The sequence below is a fragment of the Malus sylvestris genome, chromosome 12 (genome assembly GCF_916048215.2).
Source record: "Malus sylvestris chromosome 12, drMalSylv7.2, whole genome shotgun sequence".
NCBI lineage: Eukaryota > Viridiplantae > Streptophyta > Magnoliopsida > Rosales > Rosaceae > Malus > Malus sylvestris.
Window position 1 is genome coordinate 2,162,245 of NC_062271.1, and position 22,170 is coordinate 2,184,414.

Sequence of the window (22,170 nt, forward strand, 5' to 3'; positions counted from 1 at the left end):
GCCCGATATTGCTTACTTTTCAAGCCAAATCATTGGGAACCATACTGAGAAGATGAATGGCGGGCTAGGCAGACCAGTCCTGCAGTTTTTGCGGCACCTTGAATTGGTGTAGGCAACATCATTCCGCAGAAAAGTACAGATAAATACTCTTCCGCAAGATGTTTCGTATGTTTATGATGCGAGTACAGGAAAAACTTCTTATTAAATTATATTGATCTTTAGGCATTCGATAGCGAAGCAACAGGAAAAAGATAGATGATGATTTCAGGTGTCTAGAGCAATCTCAATTGAGGGCATATGCATTACAATAAGAAGATGAGAATATATAGATTTTGCTGATTAAATCCCTCCTTTCCTACTTTAAAATGCGTAGGAGAAGAGTGTTGTTGCTTCCAAGTGTTCACGTGCGGACATCATTGTGCCAATTCCTGGCATCGCCGTGTCTGCAAGCAAACATGTCATGCCGGTAAATTTCTTTGACGTGCAGATCTGGAACCATCGTGCAGAAGTCTCCGTTTCCCGCATGACTATGTCTAGCAAACATGCCATGCTGGAAAATTCTCGAGCTAGCAGAAATGAACAACTTGGGGGTTCTCTTCGGTTGGTAGACTCGTCATGCACCGAACTCTGTTCTGCTACGGGAATTTCTTGGGAATTTAGACTTCTTTTCTGGTCTTCCAACTTAAACAGCTGCTAGGATTGCTTGACCGTCATGATCAGAGGAGTAGGCTGCCACTTGAGAAGCTTCTTGTGCGTAGAAACCGTTTCTGGTAGTTTGTTGGTAAGCTCCATTTTCATCCTTGTATGCGAATTAGTTGCGTTCTCTCGAAAGAGGCGTGAATTGCTGTGTTTTCTTTGTGGCAGTAGACTAGTAGCTTCGAAGTTTGAACGACTTAAGAAGTAAAACGACAACGCCTTTGTCTGCAACACATGAAAACAACATCACAGAAAACAAATGAACAACTTAACAAAACATATTTTATACCTTAAGATAGACCTTCCTGGATGATCTTAGCTACAACGTCACCGCCTTCTTTTGTTGCAGAAACAAATGAGAATTCACATTTTGCACGCCCCCTTTTTTCTTGTGGATTGAAAATACACATTTTCTTTCCTACTTATGAGATAATTATAATCTGCATGTAAAGCCTTTTTTTTTTTAGGCCTGGAGCACATCTCTTATCTTTGTTTTGTAACTTGACCCAATTCGTATGAATTTTTATCTGTGGGCTATATATATAGTTGTGGTGTTAGACAGTGTACATACGGAAGTATGTCTCTGAAATGAATTCGATACGAAAGAAACTTAGTGACGAACAAATGCTTATTTACAAGCACAAATGAAAACTAATAGGAAAAAAAAGCTACCAAATACTGGCACTAGAAGCAATAACTAATCTAAAAGAGACCTAACTGAGATGCTTATAGACTACGATATGGCTCTTAACGTTGTGTTTAGAATCATCCCACTGAAGTATAGCATGCATAACTGTTTCGGTCATCGTCGGGCGACCTGTCACCACAACCTTAAAAGACCTTCTCTGATGCAACTTAGTGAAGGTCAAGGTATTCGGTATGACTTTCACCCTCAGACCATTCGAATTCGCCACCTTCGCCTTGTACACTGAATTACCAAACCCTACATGTGTTACTCTTCTGTAGAAGACTGCTGAAACGCTAGAGTTGTCATTCGGGAAAACCTGAAGATGCATAGAAGGATAGTTGAGGCCGTCTGTGCCTCGTGGAGGTTTAAAGTTTGAGCAATTGTAATTCTTTTTATCTCCAACAAGTTTTCCAATGTCTGTGTCGTTGAAACCTTCCTTGCACAAGAAACTAAAGTAGTCATCTAGGGTTATGTCGTAGACAAGACCAGGATGCACCGCCTTTTTCGGGTTTACTTGTCCTGCTCCTGTGGCTAGCTGGGTATCCACTGTTTCGTTTTTCATTGGTGTAGCTGGGCCAAATGAAGTGAAAAATTGGTTAGTGCATTGCTTTGATGGACTTTATTCTATTGTTTTGATAGTACGGTTTGGGAAGCCTAACCAGTTGTCATGAGAGCGGACTTGATGGCAGCAGGTGACCAGTCCGGGTGGAAAGACTTGACATAGGCTGCTGCTGCTGCTACATGAGGGCAAGACATGGACGTACCTGATAACACATTGAACACATTGTGGCGCCGATCTTCTGGGTAACCAGTTATGGATGGTATCTTTGAATATGCAGCCAATATATTTACCCCTGGTGCAGAAATATCAGGCTGTACATGAAAAAAGTACCTGAGTATAACCAAATATGTAGAGAGAGTGAGAGAAAGAGAGAGAGAGAACTGCCTTGAGGATGTTGAGGGTTATCTGTTGAGGTCCTCTCGATGAGAAAGAAGCGACGATGGGGGCGGTCGTACTAGGAGTTCTGGTCTTGTATATGACTGCCGTAGGGTTTCTGGAGTTAGTTCATTCCAAACCACAAAGATAATTAGGTTTTTTCATATTTGAGAAGGAAACTGATTTCTGCCCACTCCTTTTCTTCTTCTCCATAAAAAGACAGGGTTGTGCATAAAGAGAAAAACAGTACATGCGGAAATCATTTCCTTTTGAAAAGATTTATGAGCCACGAAATATGAGATTGAAATGAGCTATACAAAACCATACTTGGTAGAGTTGATGTACTTATCGATCTTGATCCCATCTTGGACAAGGATATCGGTACCAGGGATTATAGGGCTATAGGCATAATCATTAAGTTCTTCACGTGTCATTAGGGTTCCAGCACCCTTTAACCGTTGAATAGTGTAATCCTGATAACCAAAACCTTGGCAGTACACAATCCTCCCCTTCACCAGGTTAGCGTTTAGAGTCCAAGAATCACAAGCACTGCCATTATCATTTTCAAATCATTTGATGGTTAGGGTTTATATTCTTGAAATTGCATTAATTTCCAACAAAATTATCAAAGCGAATTTTGAAGATAGTTGAAGAATATTTCTTTTGAGCATATATATGTTTGCCTTCTCACAACATGTAACTATATAATCGTACTGTATAATATTCGAACGTGTTACAAGTGACAATTATGTGAACACAATAATCTGTGCTAAAACTCTTACCTTGCATTTCCCCCGAATTCATTACTCGTGTTATATGCAAGGGCTCCACTTATAAGAGGATACATCAGTTTCTTCGGCGAATAGGTATTGAGTGCATTTCCCTACAATTGATTGAATAATCAGTTAACTCATCAGACTGCATGTTTATGTGCAATTAGTATCAGTGACTATTATCAGGTTGTCTTAGTGAGAGAGGGAGAGAGACTTACAGAAATCCTCTGGCCATTGCCAAGTTTAACTACAGTCTGTAACTGCCTATCAAGGGTATTAGCAGCCACTGTCATAATCCATGGTGCTACATTCTGCACACTGGCCGGAAGCCCATCATTCCCAGCTGAGCACGACACAAAAATCCCTTTTTTCATGGCATGAAATGATCCGATGGCAATGGGATCGTCCAAAAACCTCCGCGAGTGACCACCAATTGAGATCGATATTAAGTCCACACCGTCGGCAATGGCCTCATCAAATGCGGCCAAAATATCCATGTCACTGCAACCAAGAGTGCTCCAGCACACTTTGTACACAGCGATGCGTGACAATGGCACGCCCCCGCGTGCAGTCCCTTTTGCAACGCCATATAAGCTGGCACCTTTGACGGCTGCACCAGCAATGGTGGAGGCAGTGTGAGTGCCGTGGCCATCATCGTCGACTGGACTTTGAATGCCCCAAGTACGGGCAATGTTCAGTTTAAAATATTTGGCACCAATTACCTTGCTGCGCAAGAAAAAAAAAAGCATATAAATAAGGTTTTCACGGGACTGGTATGTTGAAGAATACAAGAATCTCACCTCGGAAAATTAACAAAACTAAATAGCTCTATTTAATGACTGCACTTTTAACTACACAGGGCTTTGGTGATAAAACCCTCAGACATGTCGTGCTGTACAGGTAATAATAAAATGCAAGTTAATAGAATTTAGAAAACATCGGTGTAGTTAGTAGTATGTTGTTGGCCCGTCTCTTTAAACTAATGATTTAGAGTGAGCGAGAGAGGGAGGGAGGGTGAGACATACTTGTTGCAGCCTGTGAAGTTTGCACCCTTCATACATTTGCCTTTCCATTTAGCTGGGGGTGGTCCGTAGCCTTTATCGTTGAAACTGGGAGCCTGCATGTAAATTCCTAATACACACAGAGTTTGAAAAGGTTACAAATATTTTGTTTCACAATTTTTCAACTTTGTTTCTTTTGCTATTGTCTTTCAATCGGAATAACAGAACACACCGATGAATTGATGATCATTTAGTTCAATGACGTTTAGTATGGAGTTCAAATCTCTTAAAAGACGGTTCTATCAATAAAAGAAAAGAGGGAAAAGAATGTCAGATTATACCAACCTGAATCCAACACACCCACTATGGTATTGCTTTCTATCTGAGAGTTCCTTTTATTTGATTTCAAAGGCAACCCTAGGTAATCCCATGACCTTGTTGTATGAAGTTTGCGCACGGTGTTTGGGAACACTGACACAACGCTATCATCATCTACAAATCACAGAAAATCATAAAACATATAATAGCAGTGCCTAATGATTCGGATAATAATTTGAGACCTAATTAGGGTAGCATCATTTGTTTACTTATTTATTCACTTATATTTCAAAGAACCTGAGAGTGCCTGTGCTTCATGTGGCAACAATCTTGCTACGAACCCATTGAAACTCCTTCCATAACTATGAATTCTTGATTCTCTGGCTACTTTGACACTGAAATTTGAAAGGAAAATGTTCGGTGATCCTCAAGAATAGCTCCGTATATAAAAATTTGAAAAAAAATGGTTGGAAGAAGCTGGTCATTATTACTCTCCGATGGCTTGAGCGAGCAGGTTATGGTGTCTGCTCATGACGGAAATTTCTGGTGCTGGCAGTTCTCCCATGTACACAATGTAAGGCTGTTAGAAGTACAATTCCAAATCACTTTGATACATTGTCACATTTGAATATCATAATATCTTAATTTACATTCTGACAATGTAACATGATAACGTTGTTGCACGAAATGATGAAAACTGCCGAAAGGAATGGAACATATTATCGTCTGGAACATACGTACCTTCCTACCATCGTCGCCATCCTCACGTATTCCTTCACCCAACGTGGCTACTAAATAAGTACTAAATACAAGAATCACCAGTAGATTTTGTAACATCCTCATTGTATTTCAATTTGCTAAATCAGTGCGTGTGTGTGTTTTTTGTCTCTCTGTCAAACACACAAGTGTAAGGGCTGATTAATTTGCTATAAATAGAAGAAGAGGAGCGAGCTTCGTAACTGGTGCATCTTCTTCTCAATGCATTCTCTCTCTCTCTCTCTCTCTCTGCGCAAAATATGGTGAGGGGAGTGAGAGTGAAATGAGCTGGTTTGTCTGTGTTGAACTAAGAATAAGGGACCGCTGTTTTAGTCCAAATAAGTCTGAGAGTTTGGTGGCTTGGATTTTGGATCTTGGGAGGGTATGTAGTTAAGGTGGTTAGCTAGCTACAAACATCAAATGCATACAAATTATCTTATAGCTAGCTTCAGGATATTTACCACTCCTTGTCGGAATGATGAACAGAACTAAAGAAAGAAAAATAACCAAAATAAAAGTTATGGGCAATATAGTAAATTAAAAACAATAATTTTACTTTTTTTTTTCAAAACCTCACAATCAGTTGCCTCCATTTTCTCTTCCATGTTTTTCTCCCAAATAAAATAAACTTTTATTGACAAAATAGTTATCCAAAAACAATCGTTAAAGCTATGAAACTTCTTCTGCAATGAAAAATCGTTTGAAGGTTGTCACCAAAAAACTTTAACGATCATTTTATATTTTCTCGCTTTATAAGTTTTATTTTCAAATTTTTAATAAGTATGTGCATAACACCTGTGCAATTGCTAGTATTATCTTAACACAAGACTAGAATGTTAACTATTAGTTATTCTGCACAGAACTAAAAGACTAGCTAGTTCCTCATAACGGAAACTCTAATTAATTAATGGGAATTTTAATGAAACACTTCCGGTACTGTTCACTTTTAACGTTAAGGACATTTTTACCTTGAAAAGTCACTTTTTGTACTATTCACTTACATATTTATTTGTCATTTTTATTAAAACTAAAGTTTTTTTAGAACTTTTCGTTAATTTTCCTTTTATTTTTATAAGTGCCTATTAACTTTTAGCCTGTTGATACTTTTCTTTTCGATGTTGAAAGAGCTTCCAAAGAAATCTGCTAGCATAAGTTGCTTACGAGCGCACGGGGGACTTCCGTCGACGGTGCAGCCCCTCGCTTTCGGTGGTAAATGGTAATAGTAGCATTCGAAGAAATGGCATTAACTCAAAATTTGATTACTTCTCTGTTTCATAGATTAATTTCGTTCTCTCTTTTCCTTTTTACAGACAAAACTATAGACAAGAAACATGGCTTCTCATCTCTTTGCTGTCCACGCCTTATCGACGTCGGACAAAACAATCTCTTGACAACGAATAATTCCGGCTGCCCCTCCATAACACAGCCATCTCTCACTACCCTTGTTCGTGTTCCATCTCACTCTATGCATTGCTACTATTTTGTCAGGAAAAACTTCAGGCTCTTTCACGGTTTCTTCTTCTCGATTAGTCGGCTCTTCATCCATGCATACCGATACTTGGTCATCATCTGGCTTTTTCTTACTGGACTTTGATTTCTTTGCTTTTTTGCTTTCGAGAGAAGCCGCCCCAGTTTCTTGTTCCTGCGTATTAGTCGGCTCTTCATCTATGCATACCATTGCCCGGTCATCATCTGGCGTTTTCATGCTGGACTTGGATTTCTGCGTTTTTCGGCTTTTGAGAGATGCCAATTTTCCCCCAGTGTCCGATTCAATACAGGGATCATCACCAAAACATAAAGCTGCAACAAAGAGACAATTTGATTGAACATTCCAAAAGATGGAACTAAGAACATAGGGTGATTAAAGAAAATGTCGGGGGTTACGCAATTGACAAAGCTTTACCTAAACTTTGATCTTCCGATGTGTTATCCTTTGCCGTCTTATCATTAGTAGTTTTCACTCTGTTTGACTCGGCATTGTTGCAAACAACCTTCAGTGGGAAAGGGGAATTTGATACCGGAGTATTGATGATTATAGCAGATTCCTCCATTGTCAATGACACACACAGAAAATGTGGGGCTCTGTTCCGTCGAGGATCTTTCTCCAGATATTTGGTTGTAAGCTGATTATATGAAAACAAAAACGAAACATTTAAGTATATAACAACTTGCAGTTCATTTGTATCAATTACCAAATCCTAGCATCAGCCTTCGCAACAAAAAATGGGTCCAAGCATCATGAAAAAATGATGTTAAGCATATCTACAAGAAAGATAAGGAACGTCTGATAAAGTGATATCAACAGAAGAAGTTAAAACTCACCTGGAAGCGGAGAACAGTTCCGTCTGCACCACAATATGCAACCATACCTGAGATTTGAAAGTGGAGTTCTCCAATTAGAGGATATTAAAAAATGCTGGAATCAGAAGTTACACTGAGAAATCCCACTGCTGTCATGGTCAAGCCAGACAACACTTTCGGCTCACAAAGTTCAATTTTAAAAAATTGCAGGCACTGCCACAGATATGAGTAGCATGCTCGCTGTGTGAAATTTATGGTCAATGACAGTGATTTAAAATTCTTGGCCGACAGGAGGCTAAGCATCAAGGGAGAATAGGAATTTCAGACACAGCAACACTTTCCCAAAAAAATTTAGAATTCAGTAGCCAACCCTTATGCAGTTTCAATCGCGTGAGGAATAAGTCCAAACAAGGAAAATTAGAAGAAATGAACGGATACTACTTCATATTATCTATCTAATCTTATGAACAGTATGTTTATGTAAATTCAGCAGTGGAGACTACTGAAGCTCATTGATCCAGGTACTATATATAAATTTTCTATTTCTTTTCCTTAAAAAGAAAAATAAGGCCATTTTTCGTTTGGGTATGGTTCTCTCAGTGCACTGAATTCAGCACCAGGTTGCAGACGGTTGAGCCATTTGCCATTGGGCCATACTGATATGTACCCTTATGGTCAACTCTGACATAATCATATATATATATATATATGCATTATGCACACATTTGTAATTAACTGAAATACCACTCCAGATAGATAAGCACAAGGAAGACCTGTTAATCGCGATGCATGAACACTCCAGATAGCAAAGGGCAAACAACTGAGATTATGCAGGCCCGGTTGTTTTGTTCCAACCCTTCCTGTTACAGGGTCATCGGATGCAGCCTTCACCAAGCTGATAGCTTTCATTGTTCCATCATCAAAGGATAAAATAACACACCTACCAAAAAAAACACAACACCCTCTAAAACTAAAAAGTATAGAATACACGTGTACATATGCACACCAACCAGATATTTACACATGTTTCAGACAGAAAGATTGTGAGTACCTTGGATCTGGAAGCCAATTCAGACTATATATGAACCTTGGTAAATGATCTAGGTCCCACAACGGACGGAATGGATCACTGCAAAACCAAAAGTTAAACATATTATTATGAAATGAAATTTCCACTGAAAACCGCAAGCATTTAACTAACTATAAAGGAGGAGAAACTACACAAGCGTAATAAAAAACAAGCCATTATACTTACCACAGGTCCCAAAATTTTAGGCCTCCATGTCCAGCAGTAGCTATAAGATTGACACCCTCTGAATTGTTGTAATTCGCACACAGTTGCATTTCACATATCTGAATGAATAAATATAAAATTGATATAACAAATAAAAAAGAGCCTGAAATAGCAATCTCTACGCCCTATATCATAATTTAGTGACATTCAAAACAACCATTACAACAACCATACCTGCATGGAACTTCAGAAGAAGACTGAAGTACTACGAAAAGAAGTACATAAAATTGATTTCCAACATAGCTTACCCTTCAGCCGGGGCCCAAGCAAGTGCCCTAATTGGATTTGTATCTGCTGAACAACAAGTGGAGAATTGAAGCTGACATTCTTTTACTTACTAATGAAGTTAAAAGTCACAACTCCAACACAAATGTAAAACCATATCTACATTTTTTAGGTTCTCTGTTAGCCATACCTTGAGATGCATTACTTGCTGAAAACTTCCATAAAGCAACCTGCATTATTGAAAACTTCTTTAGTTACAATATCAAGAAAAAAAGAACAATAACTCAAGAAAGAGACTCCTTCCAACTGGAGCTGAGGTGGGATGGGGCAGATGAAACTAGCAAATTCAAGAACAGATACACGAAATGTTTAGCATTAATCCATCAGATTGCACAACAAGGTTGCCCATTGAGTACTTATCCTACGGAAATCGTTCATCAAGTTAACATGAAATCTTACTCGAAACTATGCAAAAGCATGATAAAAGTCTATAAGGAAAATATATAGAAACATTGAAGAACGAGGTGCAAGAAAATTACTGTTCCATCATGGCATCCAACAAGTAGGTAATCATGAGGTGGTGAAGGTGACCATTCCACAGTAAGAGGGATGCTGTTAAACAAAGCAATGGATTTCAAATTTCCAGTGAATCATATAATGTCACATATTATGGTCAAAAGAGACATCTGAATGCAGTGAGAAACCCATGAATATTCTACAAGATCATGCAGCAAAAGAAATAGTTCTCCACTGATAATATCTGCCTATGGGAATCTTATACAGCAATCAAAATAAGCTGGGGAAGTTCTGATATGATTTTATAGTTATAAAAAAAAAATTGGAAATGATGCTCTCAATTACATGGCAATCTAAGAAAATTTCCAAATTATTGTCAAAAAAATGAGGAATATACTTTCGGGGTACCTCTTTTCACCACCACACTTCAACATTGAGCATCTGAAAACTGGCGCTAATTTTACAAAGTGAGGATCAGTGCCCTCACCACATGAAGAAGAATAAATAACTTCAATTACATGAGGAAGAGGAACATCCCACCTGCATTTAAAAGGTCCAGGATAAGTATGATGAGATAGTGGAACACAAAGTCATTCAGCTAGCGATGATTTGTAAACAACTGTACTCAAATATTATCTTGACTGCCAAGCAAGAAACTGCAAATTCTTTTGAGAAGAGATCTAATAGATATAAAGATCAAGAGGCCGAAGCAAAGAATATGTAAAAGGACCTAAAGTGCAAGAAACAAAAAGTATTCATGTACAAACAAGTAGGTTGGTGCCTTACACTTCCAGGGACCCATTTCCTGACAGCACAGCAAGATAGCCCATCCGATGCTTGCTTTTGGAATCACGTTCATTAAGAGGACGCCATTTCACATCCCAGGCAACCTTTCCATGGTGAGCTAGGCATAATGCAATTCGTGGCAATGCTACGTCCGTCGGAACTGAACACCTGGTCGAGCCAATTTCAGAGTAACCATTATTTTGAACATCTTTACTTGTTTGAGGATCCTGTCCAGAATTCTGCAGTGTATGATGATCTGAAACAAGTGGTCCTTTCTCCCCATCTTGATTCAACAACGGTGGACATGCATAACTGTTACGAGGAACCTGTCCTGAATTCTGCTGTGTATGATGATCTGAAACAAATGATCTTTTCTCCCCATCTTGATTTGACAACGGTGGACATGTATCACTGTTATCACTCCCTGCACTTTCGATAATATTTAATTTTCTCCTCCGAACATGTGATTTCCGAGCTGGATCAGATGCAGATCCCACATGTTTGTAACTCTTTCGTTTTTTACCATGATCTTCTTGTACAGCATGCACATGAGTATTTTCAGGAGCACAATCCGTAGAAGGCAACTCTAGTGATCCCTCTGGATATTCAATGGCAGGAACCTCAACATAATTATTGCTTTCATCCAAGTTGTCAACATAATCTTCTGTTGCATACTTTTTAGGTCTTCCTCTAGGCCTCTTTGGTCCAGTTGATTTTTCTTCTGTGGCCTCTTTGTCAGCAGATTCTTCAATTGGCTTCTTTCTAGGCCTTCCTCTGGGCCTCTTTGGTTCAGTTGATTTTTCTTCTATTGGCTTCTTTCTAGGCCTCCCTAAAGGCTTCTTTGGTTCAGTTGATTTTTCTTGTCTGGCTCTGTTGTTCTTACTCCCCTGCTTTGGCTTTTCTACTACTGAATGTATGTCTTCCTTATTTACACCAACATTTAAAAGACACCATATCTGAATGGCTCCTCTTCCAGTTAGTGGCTCGCCTAATTTGTGATAAGAAGATCCAGGAGGATGAGCAGCTACGGCAATAAACTGCAAAAGTATGGTGATGATAACGTTGTCATAATATAGAAGACTTGAACTACTTTAACATGGTAAAAGTTCTCTAAGTTGTATAAACCTCACTAATTTTACAAATGTTGCTGACAATAACACAGAGTATCATAAACGTTTGAACTCTAGTCCTAAGCTTTTGTATCTTTTCATGATAAGGAAAATGAATTATCACTATGGTCCAACATCAAAGTTCCAACTCATCCAAAATGTATGTGCATTTAAGATTTAAGCTAACAAATTTGGCATTGGCCTCAAACTTGCTAGCATGACTAATAAAATAATGTGAATTTAATGACGTAAACATAAGAAACTGAATCCAAGAAAGCCTCAAGATAGAAAACCATGCTAAGAATCACCTAAAAGGGACTTTTCATCCATTTGAGAGAAAACTAGTCAAGGGAAGTTTCCTACATTGCTCAAAACTAAAATTTCAGGGTTCACTATTTAAGGCACTTAATATTCTGAAGGAATCTGTTGAAGTAGTTATCACGATTCACTAATGATTGAGAATGTTAACGTCAAATATTACAAAAATAACTTCGTAAAAAGCAAAAGTTATCACATCACATTTCCTTCTATGAGAAGTAGCGATAGCTGTAGACCCTTAAAGTAACAGACTTTGACAAAAATAAAAGAAGGAAGGGCCTCAAAAAGACCATGTACCTCGCATTTTGGATGATCATCGCTACTTCGATGAACTCTAGGACACCAATCCAACGCCCAAACAGGCCCTCCAACATACATCACAAAGTCTTGGCTGCAAAAATGTATAATGGACATTAGAAGATATATATCAGTGCTTGTTCAGGTGGCAGTGAAAATCCAATATACAAGACTAACATCAAGTTTAAACTTGAATTTATTAAAACAACGAAAGCAACAATCTCCAAGAACTTTGAAACACAAGCACGAAACAACTTAATCATCACAAAGTGCCTCATTGCTAATGCCAATTCACGTACCTCAACTCCGGAGATGGTGCGTCCCCAGAAAGTGCCTCGTTCTGCATTAACATGTAAACCGCAAAATTAGATCAAATGCCAATTTTGTTTCTCATACGAAAATGAGAGACATTACAACAGCTTATTCTTTGCAAAACTATTAGAGGCAAACCGACCATAAATTCGAATTCGAATATATAACCTTAGGAACTGTTGCAGAAGAAAATTGCCGCAAGTTTATCCCGCCGACGACATCCTTCTCCTCAGGACTTCCAACTCCACAAGCAAATCGAACATCTCGAGGTCCATACTTAAAATCCGCCCATTCCCTTCAACAAAATCGTTTCTTTACGATGAACACAAAAGAAAAAACGTTTCTTTGCAAAATTAAGCAACAAAAACACTAACAACAGAGAGGCATTTAATTTCTTATTACCTTAGGAAGGTAACTGAGGACGATAAGCGTTGAATCTCGCCGTCTTCGACGCCGCGATCCTCCTCCGCCTCGCCGCAGAGCTTGGCAATGGTGCCCATTCCTCGAGCCTTCTTCCCCTATTCGAACTGTCTCCGGCTCAATTCGAACTCCCTCCGGCTCAATCCGAACAGGCTCCGGGTCGTTTCGAACTGGCTCCGGGTCTGGGTCTGGATTCTGATCAGTGGATGTTGTTGCTGCTTGGGGTTTTCGCTTGGTCTTGGTTGTTTTCCCGCGTTTCGGAGCCAATAGGACCGCGAGTGGAGGTTCGACTTCCACTTCCTCCTCCATTGCAATATTCACGTTGTCTTTTTTACCATGTCTTTGCAATTGATACCTCACACAATAGCCACCAAACTGTCCCACCTAGGGGTGGGTTCGGATTATTTTAGTTTTGTTTTTTGCTAAAATAAAAAATTAAATCGAAATTACTGTTTGATTCGGTTATATTCAGTCCGGTTTGATTTCATTTTGATTTTCTACAATTCAGTTTGATTTCATTTGGTTTTTATTAATAAAACCTGGTTGGTTCTTAAAAGAGTAAAAAATAAAATTTAAAAAAATCATAACAAGGAGTTAACCTTTTAGACTCTAACGCTAAATTTCACTAAATCTACTACTTTCCACACTAAAAAGCCAATAGATCACAACATATTCATTAGGCCAATTCAAGTTACTAAATAATGACCAAGATTTAGCACCCATTAGTTCATTTGGTAACTTGAGAAGGATTAGCAAAAACCCTAATTTTCAAAACAATGGTGTTTTCGATTCGGTTTGACTTCTTTGAGTTCTATTTGGTTTGGTTTGGCTTCTTCAAGTTTGGTTTGGTTTTTTTGCGTTTCAGTTTTTTTGACGAACATTTCGATTTTTTCGGATTTCGGAATTTCGAGCCCACCTCTACACACTTCCTGAGAAATCCTCATGTTGCATCCCCTTCTTTTTATTTAACAAGAAGGAAAAACTCCCCCACCCACCCCAATTTCTGTTTGCCACTAATTACACCGGGGACCCTTAAACTAGATTTGAATTCGAAATTGATGGAGTTTGGGGTTTGTTGAACTAGATTTCGAGGGCATGATCGGTTATAACAAAGATCGTTTGTAACGCGAAAAAGGTGTTATAATTAATGAAAAACTGGTTTTGTCCTAATTTAAAAAAAAACGATATTCTCTACACTAAACAAAAGGAGATGGGCTTAGCCTCATAATGGGTTAGCAATAATCTGGTTCAAATTCGCTTTTGCCGAGAATGGAACCTAAAACCTCTTACTTACAAGTGAAGAGGAATACTACTAAACCGTAGTACTTAATGAAGAGTAACATAAAACCTCTCACTTACAAACGAAGAAGAATATCAATTAAAGCCAAAGAAATGCAGCATTTCATTAAGCAAATGTTGCCAATATTTATTTCAAAACATTGACTAAAAAAATGTTGTAAAATAAAAATGTCTACCACCACCTTTCACCATCATCCTCACAACCACCCTCACACATTCTCTACCACCATCACCCTCACCATGGCCACAACCACCTTGGCCATCCCCGCCACCTCCTAACAACAATTTTCACATCCATCCTCTCACAACCATTGTTATCATAACAACCCCGTATCGCCATTGTCACCGCCGTCACCACCACCCTCTCACAACCATTGTTATGTTAACACAACAACCCCCTGTCACCATTGTCGTCGTCGTTGCCACCACCACTGTCTCTACCATTGCCTCTTACCCCACTCTAGCCACCATATATATCTTGTCACCACTACTGCAGTACTACCACCACCCCAACCACCACTTCAACCACCACTGCCACTATCTTAAAATTATGCTAGTACATGCCCACACACAAAGTGTGTGTGAAATACTTTACTTTTGTTTTTTAAATTAAAAAGAGGAAGAGAGCCAGAGAGAGCATGGGAGTAGGAGAGAGGGAGAGAGGTTTATTTTTTACTTTAAAAAAAAATTAGACATGATACAATCACCTATAGGTGAGGCTTAAAAAAAACAAAATTTTGCTTTTGTGAAATTACATTTCCGTCCTTAACTCTTTTGTTGTGATAGAAGATAAAAATGTCTTTTTATCCTCTTTGGTTTGACAAAAAGGGTTTCATTAATATGTGGTTTAGATTACACGAACATTACTACCAAGGATAATGCTAGGGAGACCACATTTGTAGTCTAAATTTTGTAAACTAATTGACATGAAACTTGATAATTGGATTATCATTTAAATATTGATTAACATGCTTATTTCTTATTGGTGACACATCATTTAGTTTGCAAATTTAATCTACTTAGTATTACTCTACTAGGAAACATGAATTTATTATTTTTTGACACTTTTATATTAGTACTAGACATGTTTTCATAGTTTAAAAAAAAAAAATCATTCTCAGATTAAAAGTACCAAACCCATTCTCAAATTATAAAATGTAAAATCCTATGAATTTACAAAACAATTCTTCAAAAGTCATTTTGTGAAACATTAGCAGACAAGTTTTGCTTGCACCTTTTGGTTGTGGAATCTTGGCATGGCCACACAGGTCTGGTCCTAACCTCATTTGGAACCAAAAATGAATTGCACTTTTAAATATATATATATACACACACATTTATATATAAGGATTGTATTAAATATATGTAAGTATTGTAACCAAATTTATATGCCCACAAAATCTTAGAATGGACCTACATCTATGTTCCTCTTTATAGGCTTTTAAAATTATGTCACACGAAGATGCAAGATTTGAGAGATTCCCGCCAAGAAAAGGGGACTAATTTGCTTGAATGGATACACAGATTAGTTTTCTAACAAGATTTTTTTGAGAATGGATATATATAGGTTGATTTTCAACTAACTTTAATGACATGATTATTTTGTTACGATCACAAGTGGAGCTATGACAAATCAATTTCTTTACTGCCGGCCTAAGAGGCAACATAAAAGAAACGAGTCATATTCTAGCGGCATGAATTATAGTCACATATTGTGGTGCTGGTGAATCACACGATAATGATTGGAGAAAAAAGTTGAAATATCTCTATGAGTTTTTTTGAGTTCCAAAAGAATGGACTGCAGTGGTGATACCATTAGCTAGTTCTTTTGAAAAAAAAAAAAAAAACTAATCACATGAACTAACCATGTTAATTACCAACAGATATTCAGAAAGTTTTTTTTTTTTTTTTGAAATACATTAAATTTTAACCCACTTAATAATATAGAAATGCCGCTTGCGGGTTGGATTAGACTCTTCACGAAAAAAAAGGGTAAATTACATAGTAGCCCCTCAGGTTTGAGGTCTATTACAACCTCATACAACATCTTTAAAATATTTCACTTTCATACCTCAAGTACTATTTTATTTCAAAATAATATCTCCGTTACATTTTCCATCTATTGATCCGTTAAGTGCTGACGTGGCTTCCAAATGTGTGCCACGTGGTTGCCAAATGTATGCCACGTGGTAAAATAATAATTTTTAAATTTTTTTTTTTGAAAAATCTGAATCTTCTTAAAAAAAACAAAAAACAAAAGCTGAACCCCTTTCCCCTCCCCCCACACCCACACACAAAAACCCAGAAACTTACACAGCCCCTCTCCTAGACGACCCACCTCACCCCACCTAGCAGAGACCCTTCCTGTCGCCCCCTCCGCCCCCCTCTCATCTCCCCCATCTTCATCTTCTTCCCCTGACCCTCGTACCTGCAACCCAGAGAAAACAAAAACCCCAATCCTGTCTAAACTTCGATTCTTCTCGCTTAGCCACAAACAATTGTTTCGCGGTCAGACAGAAGTGTGGAGGACTTATCTTCATTCATGGAACTACATCTATTTGACAACACTGTGTATGAACATAATCCTTTTATGGTTGTTACTCAGATAAATTAGGCATTAAACTTTTAACACATTTTAAAGTGTCGGTGCAGTTTAACCAAAGCACAATCCAATATCCCTCACTTTGAACTGGAGATTAAGCAAAAAAAAAAAACAATTACCCACAAGACTTCTACAGACTCGTATTTATGCAAGAAAAGTAGAAATTCGAAAGGCGAAAGCTAAATCACTTACATGGGTAGGTGCACGTCCTCTGCAAGAATCGCATTGTTGGCCTTGAGGTCATATCTGTGACACAAAAAGCAAACAAAATCAATCCCACCACACCAAATTATGCGTTCTTGTAGCTCACAGTACAGTGAACCAAAGCATAGAGTATAAGCTCATCTACACACTTGAGCTAGAAAGCCCAAATATTGCTTAGGCAATAGATCAAACATCTGGCGGGCAACATAAAGCTTCATGCGTCTGAGTTTTGCGCAAAAGAAAGAAAAAAAGAGCAAAAAGGGTTTGAGAGAATGCGGCGTACTTCTGCAAGAACCCCTCGTCGACGACGGCGGAGATGTCTAGCAGTGGGTTGCCCATCCTCAACAGAATTCCCTCGGACGCCATTGAGAAAGAGAGCTGGAGCTAGAGCTTAAGAAACAGTAGCAATTACAAAGATGGAGAAATCAGATCAGATCTATGGAGGTTGGGATTGGGATGGAACCAAATGTGTATGTTTAGTGGGTTAGTGGGGTCTCTCGCAATGAAGTAGGTGGGTTACAGATGAGAGAAGGGAGAAAGGGGGTGGGGGTGAAGAGGAGAAAGAGCTCGGGGAAGGTGGGGGTGGGGTGGGTTTTTGGATGGGAGGGGAGGTGAAGAGAGTGGAGGAGAGGGAGAAGAGGGGTAGGGAGAGGTTGCGGGGGTGGTTCTGCATTTTCTAAGTTTTGGTTTTTTTTTTTTTTTTTTTTTTTTAAGAAGATTCAGATTTTTCAAAAAAAAAAAAAAAAAATTATTATTTTTGCCACGTGGCATACATTTGGCAGCCACGTGGCACACATTTGGCAGCCACGTCAGTACTTAACGGATCAATGGATGGAAAATGTAACGGAGGTATTATTTTGAAATAAAATACTACTTGAGGTATGAAAGTGAAATGTTTTAAAGATGTTGTATAAAGTTGTAATAGACCTCAAACCTGAAGATCTACTATGTAATTTACCAAAAAAAAAAATGACAACATTAGCGGCTTGGTCATAACCCTAAACCATGCAAAAATACTTCTTTCTTTTTTATGAATCTGCGGTGGAACATTAAAACTAAAAACGAGGAGAGTGATGGGACTTGACCTTAGCTACAATCATCATTCATAAGAAAAACACTCTAAATAATATCAGACAACCCCTCAAATTAAATCAAAAATGGAAATGTTGGAGCTTTCACCTGAACACTTGCTTCGTCGTGCAAAGGTTTTTAAAAAATAATCATGCGTTTGACACGTTTTGGAACTTAATCAAATAAACAATCTCCGGATCCTTCTCGTTAATTTATGTTTACAGCTATTGTGCTCATACTTTAGTATACAAAGAAACATTCTCCGCATATCGCTTAATTAGCTCTTTTTCAACTAGCTGTAAACATAAATTAACGAGAAGGATCCGGATCCTTCTCGTTAATCTATCATCACTGTTGGGATATTGTCAGCTTTGATGTTATTCAATTTGTGAAGCAATTCTTTCAATCAAATTGGCTATACCCCAATGCCAATAGTAATTTCTTAGTTTTGATACCGAAGGTGGAAGATGCTATTTCCATGACTCATTTTAGACCTATTGCTTTGGCAAACTTTCTCTTTAAGATTATTCCCAAAATTTTGGCAGTTCGTCTTTCTCATGTTGTTCAACGCATTATTTCTCCACATCAAGCTGCTTTCATACCTGGCCAACGTATCACAGATTGTATTGGCCTTGTTTCTGAATGTTTCAATGTGCTTGACAAAAAAACTCGTGGTGGCAATATGGGAGTCAAAGTTGATATAGCTAAGGCTTTTGATACTTTAGATTGGTCATTTCTATTGCGGGTGCTTACTAACTTTGGGTTCTCCACTTGTTTTATAGACTGGGTTTCTACCATCTTAAGATCTGCTAAACTGTCAATCCTAATCAATGGTTCCCCGCATGGTTTTTTCTCTTGTTCCCGAGGAGTGCGCCAAGGGGATCCTCTCTCTCCGTTACTTTTCTGTCTAGCTGAGGAGGCTTTATCAAGGGGCCTGAGTCGTCTTCAACTTGATGGGCTTACTAAGCCAACTTTTGCTCCAAGAGGTTGTATCTCTCCCTCTCACGTTCTCTATGCAGATGACTTATTCATTTTCTGTAGAAGTGACGGTGTCACCCTGCGAAATTTGCAAGGTTTCTTCGATAGATATAGTAGAGCCTCTGGTCAATTTATCAATAAGGCAAAAAGTACTTTCTACTTGGGCTCTACCTCAAGGCATCGCAAAGCTGTGGTTGAGAGTTACTTGGGTTTCAAAGAAGGCAAAGCACCGTTTGTCTACTTAGGAGTTCCAATCTTTTGTGGCAAGCCTAAAAGGAGTCATCTTCAAGCCTTGGCAGATAAAGCTAAAGCTAAGTTAACTGGTTGGAAGGGGAAACTTTTATCTATGGCAGGAAGAGTTCAACTCACCCAATCAGTTTTTCAAAGTATGCTATTGCATAGCTTCTCTGTTTATAAGTGGCCTTCCTCCTTGCTAAGGTCTCTTTCACGATGTGCTCGCAATTTTATATGGTCTGGTGACGTAACCTCCAAGAAGCTTGTTACCGTTTCTTGGCATCAGATATGTGCTCCAAAGAATGAAGGTGGTTTGGGTTTGCGTGATCTTGGCTCTCTTAACACTACAGCTCTCTTAAAGCTTGGATGGCTTATTATTACTACTGATTCCCCTTGGAGTATTTATCTTCGGAAACGTTTCAAGCTACATGGTCGCCTATACTCTTGTAGTTATAAGCGATCTTCTATATGGCCTGGTATTAAATCCATTCTTCATATCTTGTTTCAGAACTGTCGTTGGGTGATTGGAAGTGGTTCTACTACTTCCCTTTGGGTTGATAAATGGCTGGATAAGCCTATTGTGGACGTCGTTTGGGCAACAGAGATTGCCCCTTCGTTATCTCGTACTAAGGTCTCAAATATTATTCGTATGGGAAAATGGGTTATTCCTTCTATTTTTTCTTCTACTTTCCCAGACCTAACTAAAGAGATCTTAGAAATGCCTCTTCCAATTGATGCGGATAAGGACGTTTTAATTTGGGAAGTTTCGACATCTGGTGTTTTTTCGTTTTCCGATGGCTATGAAATTGTTCGTCATCGGTTTCCTGTCAAGAGTTGGGCTTCCATTATCTGGCGTCCTTTCATCCCACCTCATTACTCTATTTTAGTTTGGAAGATTCTATTCAACAAGCTCCCAACGGAGGATCAACTTCAGCGCCAAGGCATCCCGCTGGCTCCAATATGCCTACTATGTCACAAGAACTCTGAATCTATTGACCACTTATTTTCTAGCTGTGACTTTGCACAATGTGCTTGGCGTTGGCTAGCTACCCAATTTGGCACTATTATTCCACCTACGGGCTCCCTCTCTGATCTATGGCTTGCTTTTCTGTCAAAGCGGTTTTCTCCACATCTTCGCAATGTCTGGCTAGCTTCGGGGTTTTTCTTACTAATGGCTATTTGGAAGATGCGTAATAAAGTGAAGTTTGAAGGCAAACCTCCCTCCTTCTCACGTCTCTGCCGCTCCACCTCGGCCTGGATTAGGCAGGTTGGAGCTCTCACCCCTGGCCATGTACGAGGCATTTTGGACAGGCAACTTTTAGTCTCTCTTGGAATATCGCCTAACTCCTGTAAAGCTCCTTCTATTGTCCCTGTTCTTTGGCACCCCCTCCTCTTTCTTGGGTCAAAGTGAATACTGATGGTCTTGCTAAAGGTAATCCGGGTCCTGCGGCTTGTGGCGGGGTTTTTCGAGATTCTGCGGGTTATTTTCTTGGTGGTTTCTCCCTAAGCTTGGGCCATCGTACTTCTTTCTATGCGGAGCTCCATGCTGTCATCCTTGCTGTCGAATTGGCCCACGTGCGGGGCTGGCAAAATTTATGGCTTGAAAACGACTCTTCTAGTGTAATATCATGTTTTGCTTCTGGATCTTTCTCTCCCCCTTGGTCGCTCCAGACACGCTGGAACAATTGTACTCTCCATTTGCAGAACATGGGTTTTCGTTGCTCTCATATTTTTCGAGAAAGGAATGTTGTTGCTGACAAATTAGCCAATTTAGGGCTCCTATCATCTTCACTTGTCTGGCATTCCACTCCCCCAATTGAGATCCTCCCTCCTTTGCACTCAGATTTCTTGGGCATGCCAACCTACAGGTTCGTCTCCTCTTCTTGATGTGTCTTCTCCTTTCTTTTCCTAACCTTTTTGGATTCCCTTTTGTTTTGCAGTTTGTCTTGCAGGTTATTACCTTTTAAGGTTTATAGAGGGGTTTGGGCTTATGCCCGCCTAGTCTTTTCCTTGTATTTTCTTTTCCAAGAGGGGTACGGTCCATGTCCCCCCCCCTTTTTCCGGCATTTCCTTTCTCAAAAGGGGTAAGGTGCATGTCCCCCCCTTTTTTCATTTTTGTATTTCTTTTCTCTTGTTCTATGAGGGGTTAGGTTTATGTCCCCCCCTGTCTAGGTGTAACTTCTTTTTTCTTATCAATAAAATTCCCTCGTACCACCGAGGTTCTCCAAAAAAAAAAAAAAAAAAAGCGATGTGTCACGTTACTGGCCTCTCTCTTAATATGCAACACGAATTGGATACCTGGGTAAAGAGCTAGCTACAATTTAACATCACCAATAATTACTCTTCCCATAGGTGAAGTATCCTTCACAAATCACACGATCGAAGGCCAACTTTACAGCAAATTCCAAACCTTCGCAAACATAATTGTTACAGTAACCCAATTGTGACAAAATCGTTGTTCATTCACCTGAGAATCAATTGGGACATATTGCATGCTGCTGACACATTTAGCAAAATATATGCAATGCAAAGAGGCCACACAAAATATTATAATCATGTGCAAAAGGAAGACAGAAAACTGCAGCCCTCGTGGTACAAATTGACTGAGTATGACATATGATGTAGTGGGAGCCAAGGAAGGCACATGTGAACACCTTGTGGACTAGTCACATATTTTGTAGTATATTTACTTTCCACTTCATAAGTTGGGACCAACGTTCCAACTGCCCAACGGCTTTGTTTTTTATTTTATTTTATTTATTTTTTTTGTCTTTCTTCCTATTATTTGTTTTTTTTTCCTCCTCTTATCTTAGAATTTTACAAAGAGCGCACTTTTACAATGCTATGTTTGGTTGAAAATTTTCTAAATTTCAATTAAGGTCAAGTACAAAAATTTGATATCACAAAAATTATACATATAGGAGAGACTAGAAAAGTTTTCATGAGCATTATAAAGGCGTGTGAGAGAAATTAACAAAATTTTACTTGAAATGCGTCATTTGTAAAAAGAGAACTTCAAATATTGCTAGACGATT

At 38.8% G+C, this 22,170-nt stretch overlaps 1 protein-coding gene and 1 pseudogene across 1 annotated transcript; both read right to left on the bottom strand.

Moving 5' to 3' along the window:
• Positions 1-1,257: 1,257 nt before the first annotated feature.
• On the bottom strand, positions 1,258-5,292 carry LOC126593866 (subtilisin-like protease SBT4.15). The gene is made up of 11 exons (XM_050260029.1): positions 5,155-5,292; positions 4,905-4,993; positions 4,711-4,808; positions 4,441-4,587; positions 4,120-4,225; positions 3,313-3,820; positions 3,104-3,204; positions 2,649-2,870; positions 2,331-2,439; positions 2,044-2,257; positions 1,258-1,954 (listed from the first exon to the last, which is right to left on the bottom strand). Exons 1-11 carry the CDS (start codon positions 5,254-5,256, stop codon positions 1,410-1,412), a joined length of 2,241 nt encoding a protein of 746 aa, XP_050115986.1. The 5' UTR covers positions 5,257-5,292; the 3' UTR covers positions 1,258-1,409.
• A 1,115-nt stretch (positions 5,293-6,407) lies between these two features.
• LOC126593599 (uncharacterized) lies at positions 6,408-17,218 on the bottom strand (annotated as a pseudogene).
• Positions 17,219-22,170: the final 4,952 nt, after the last annotated feature.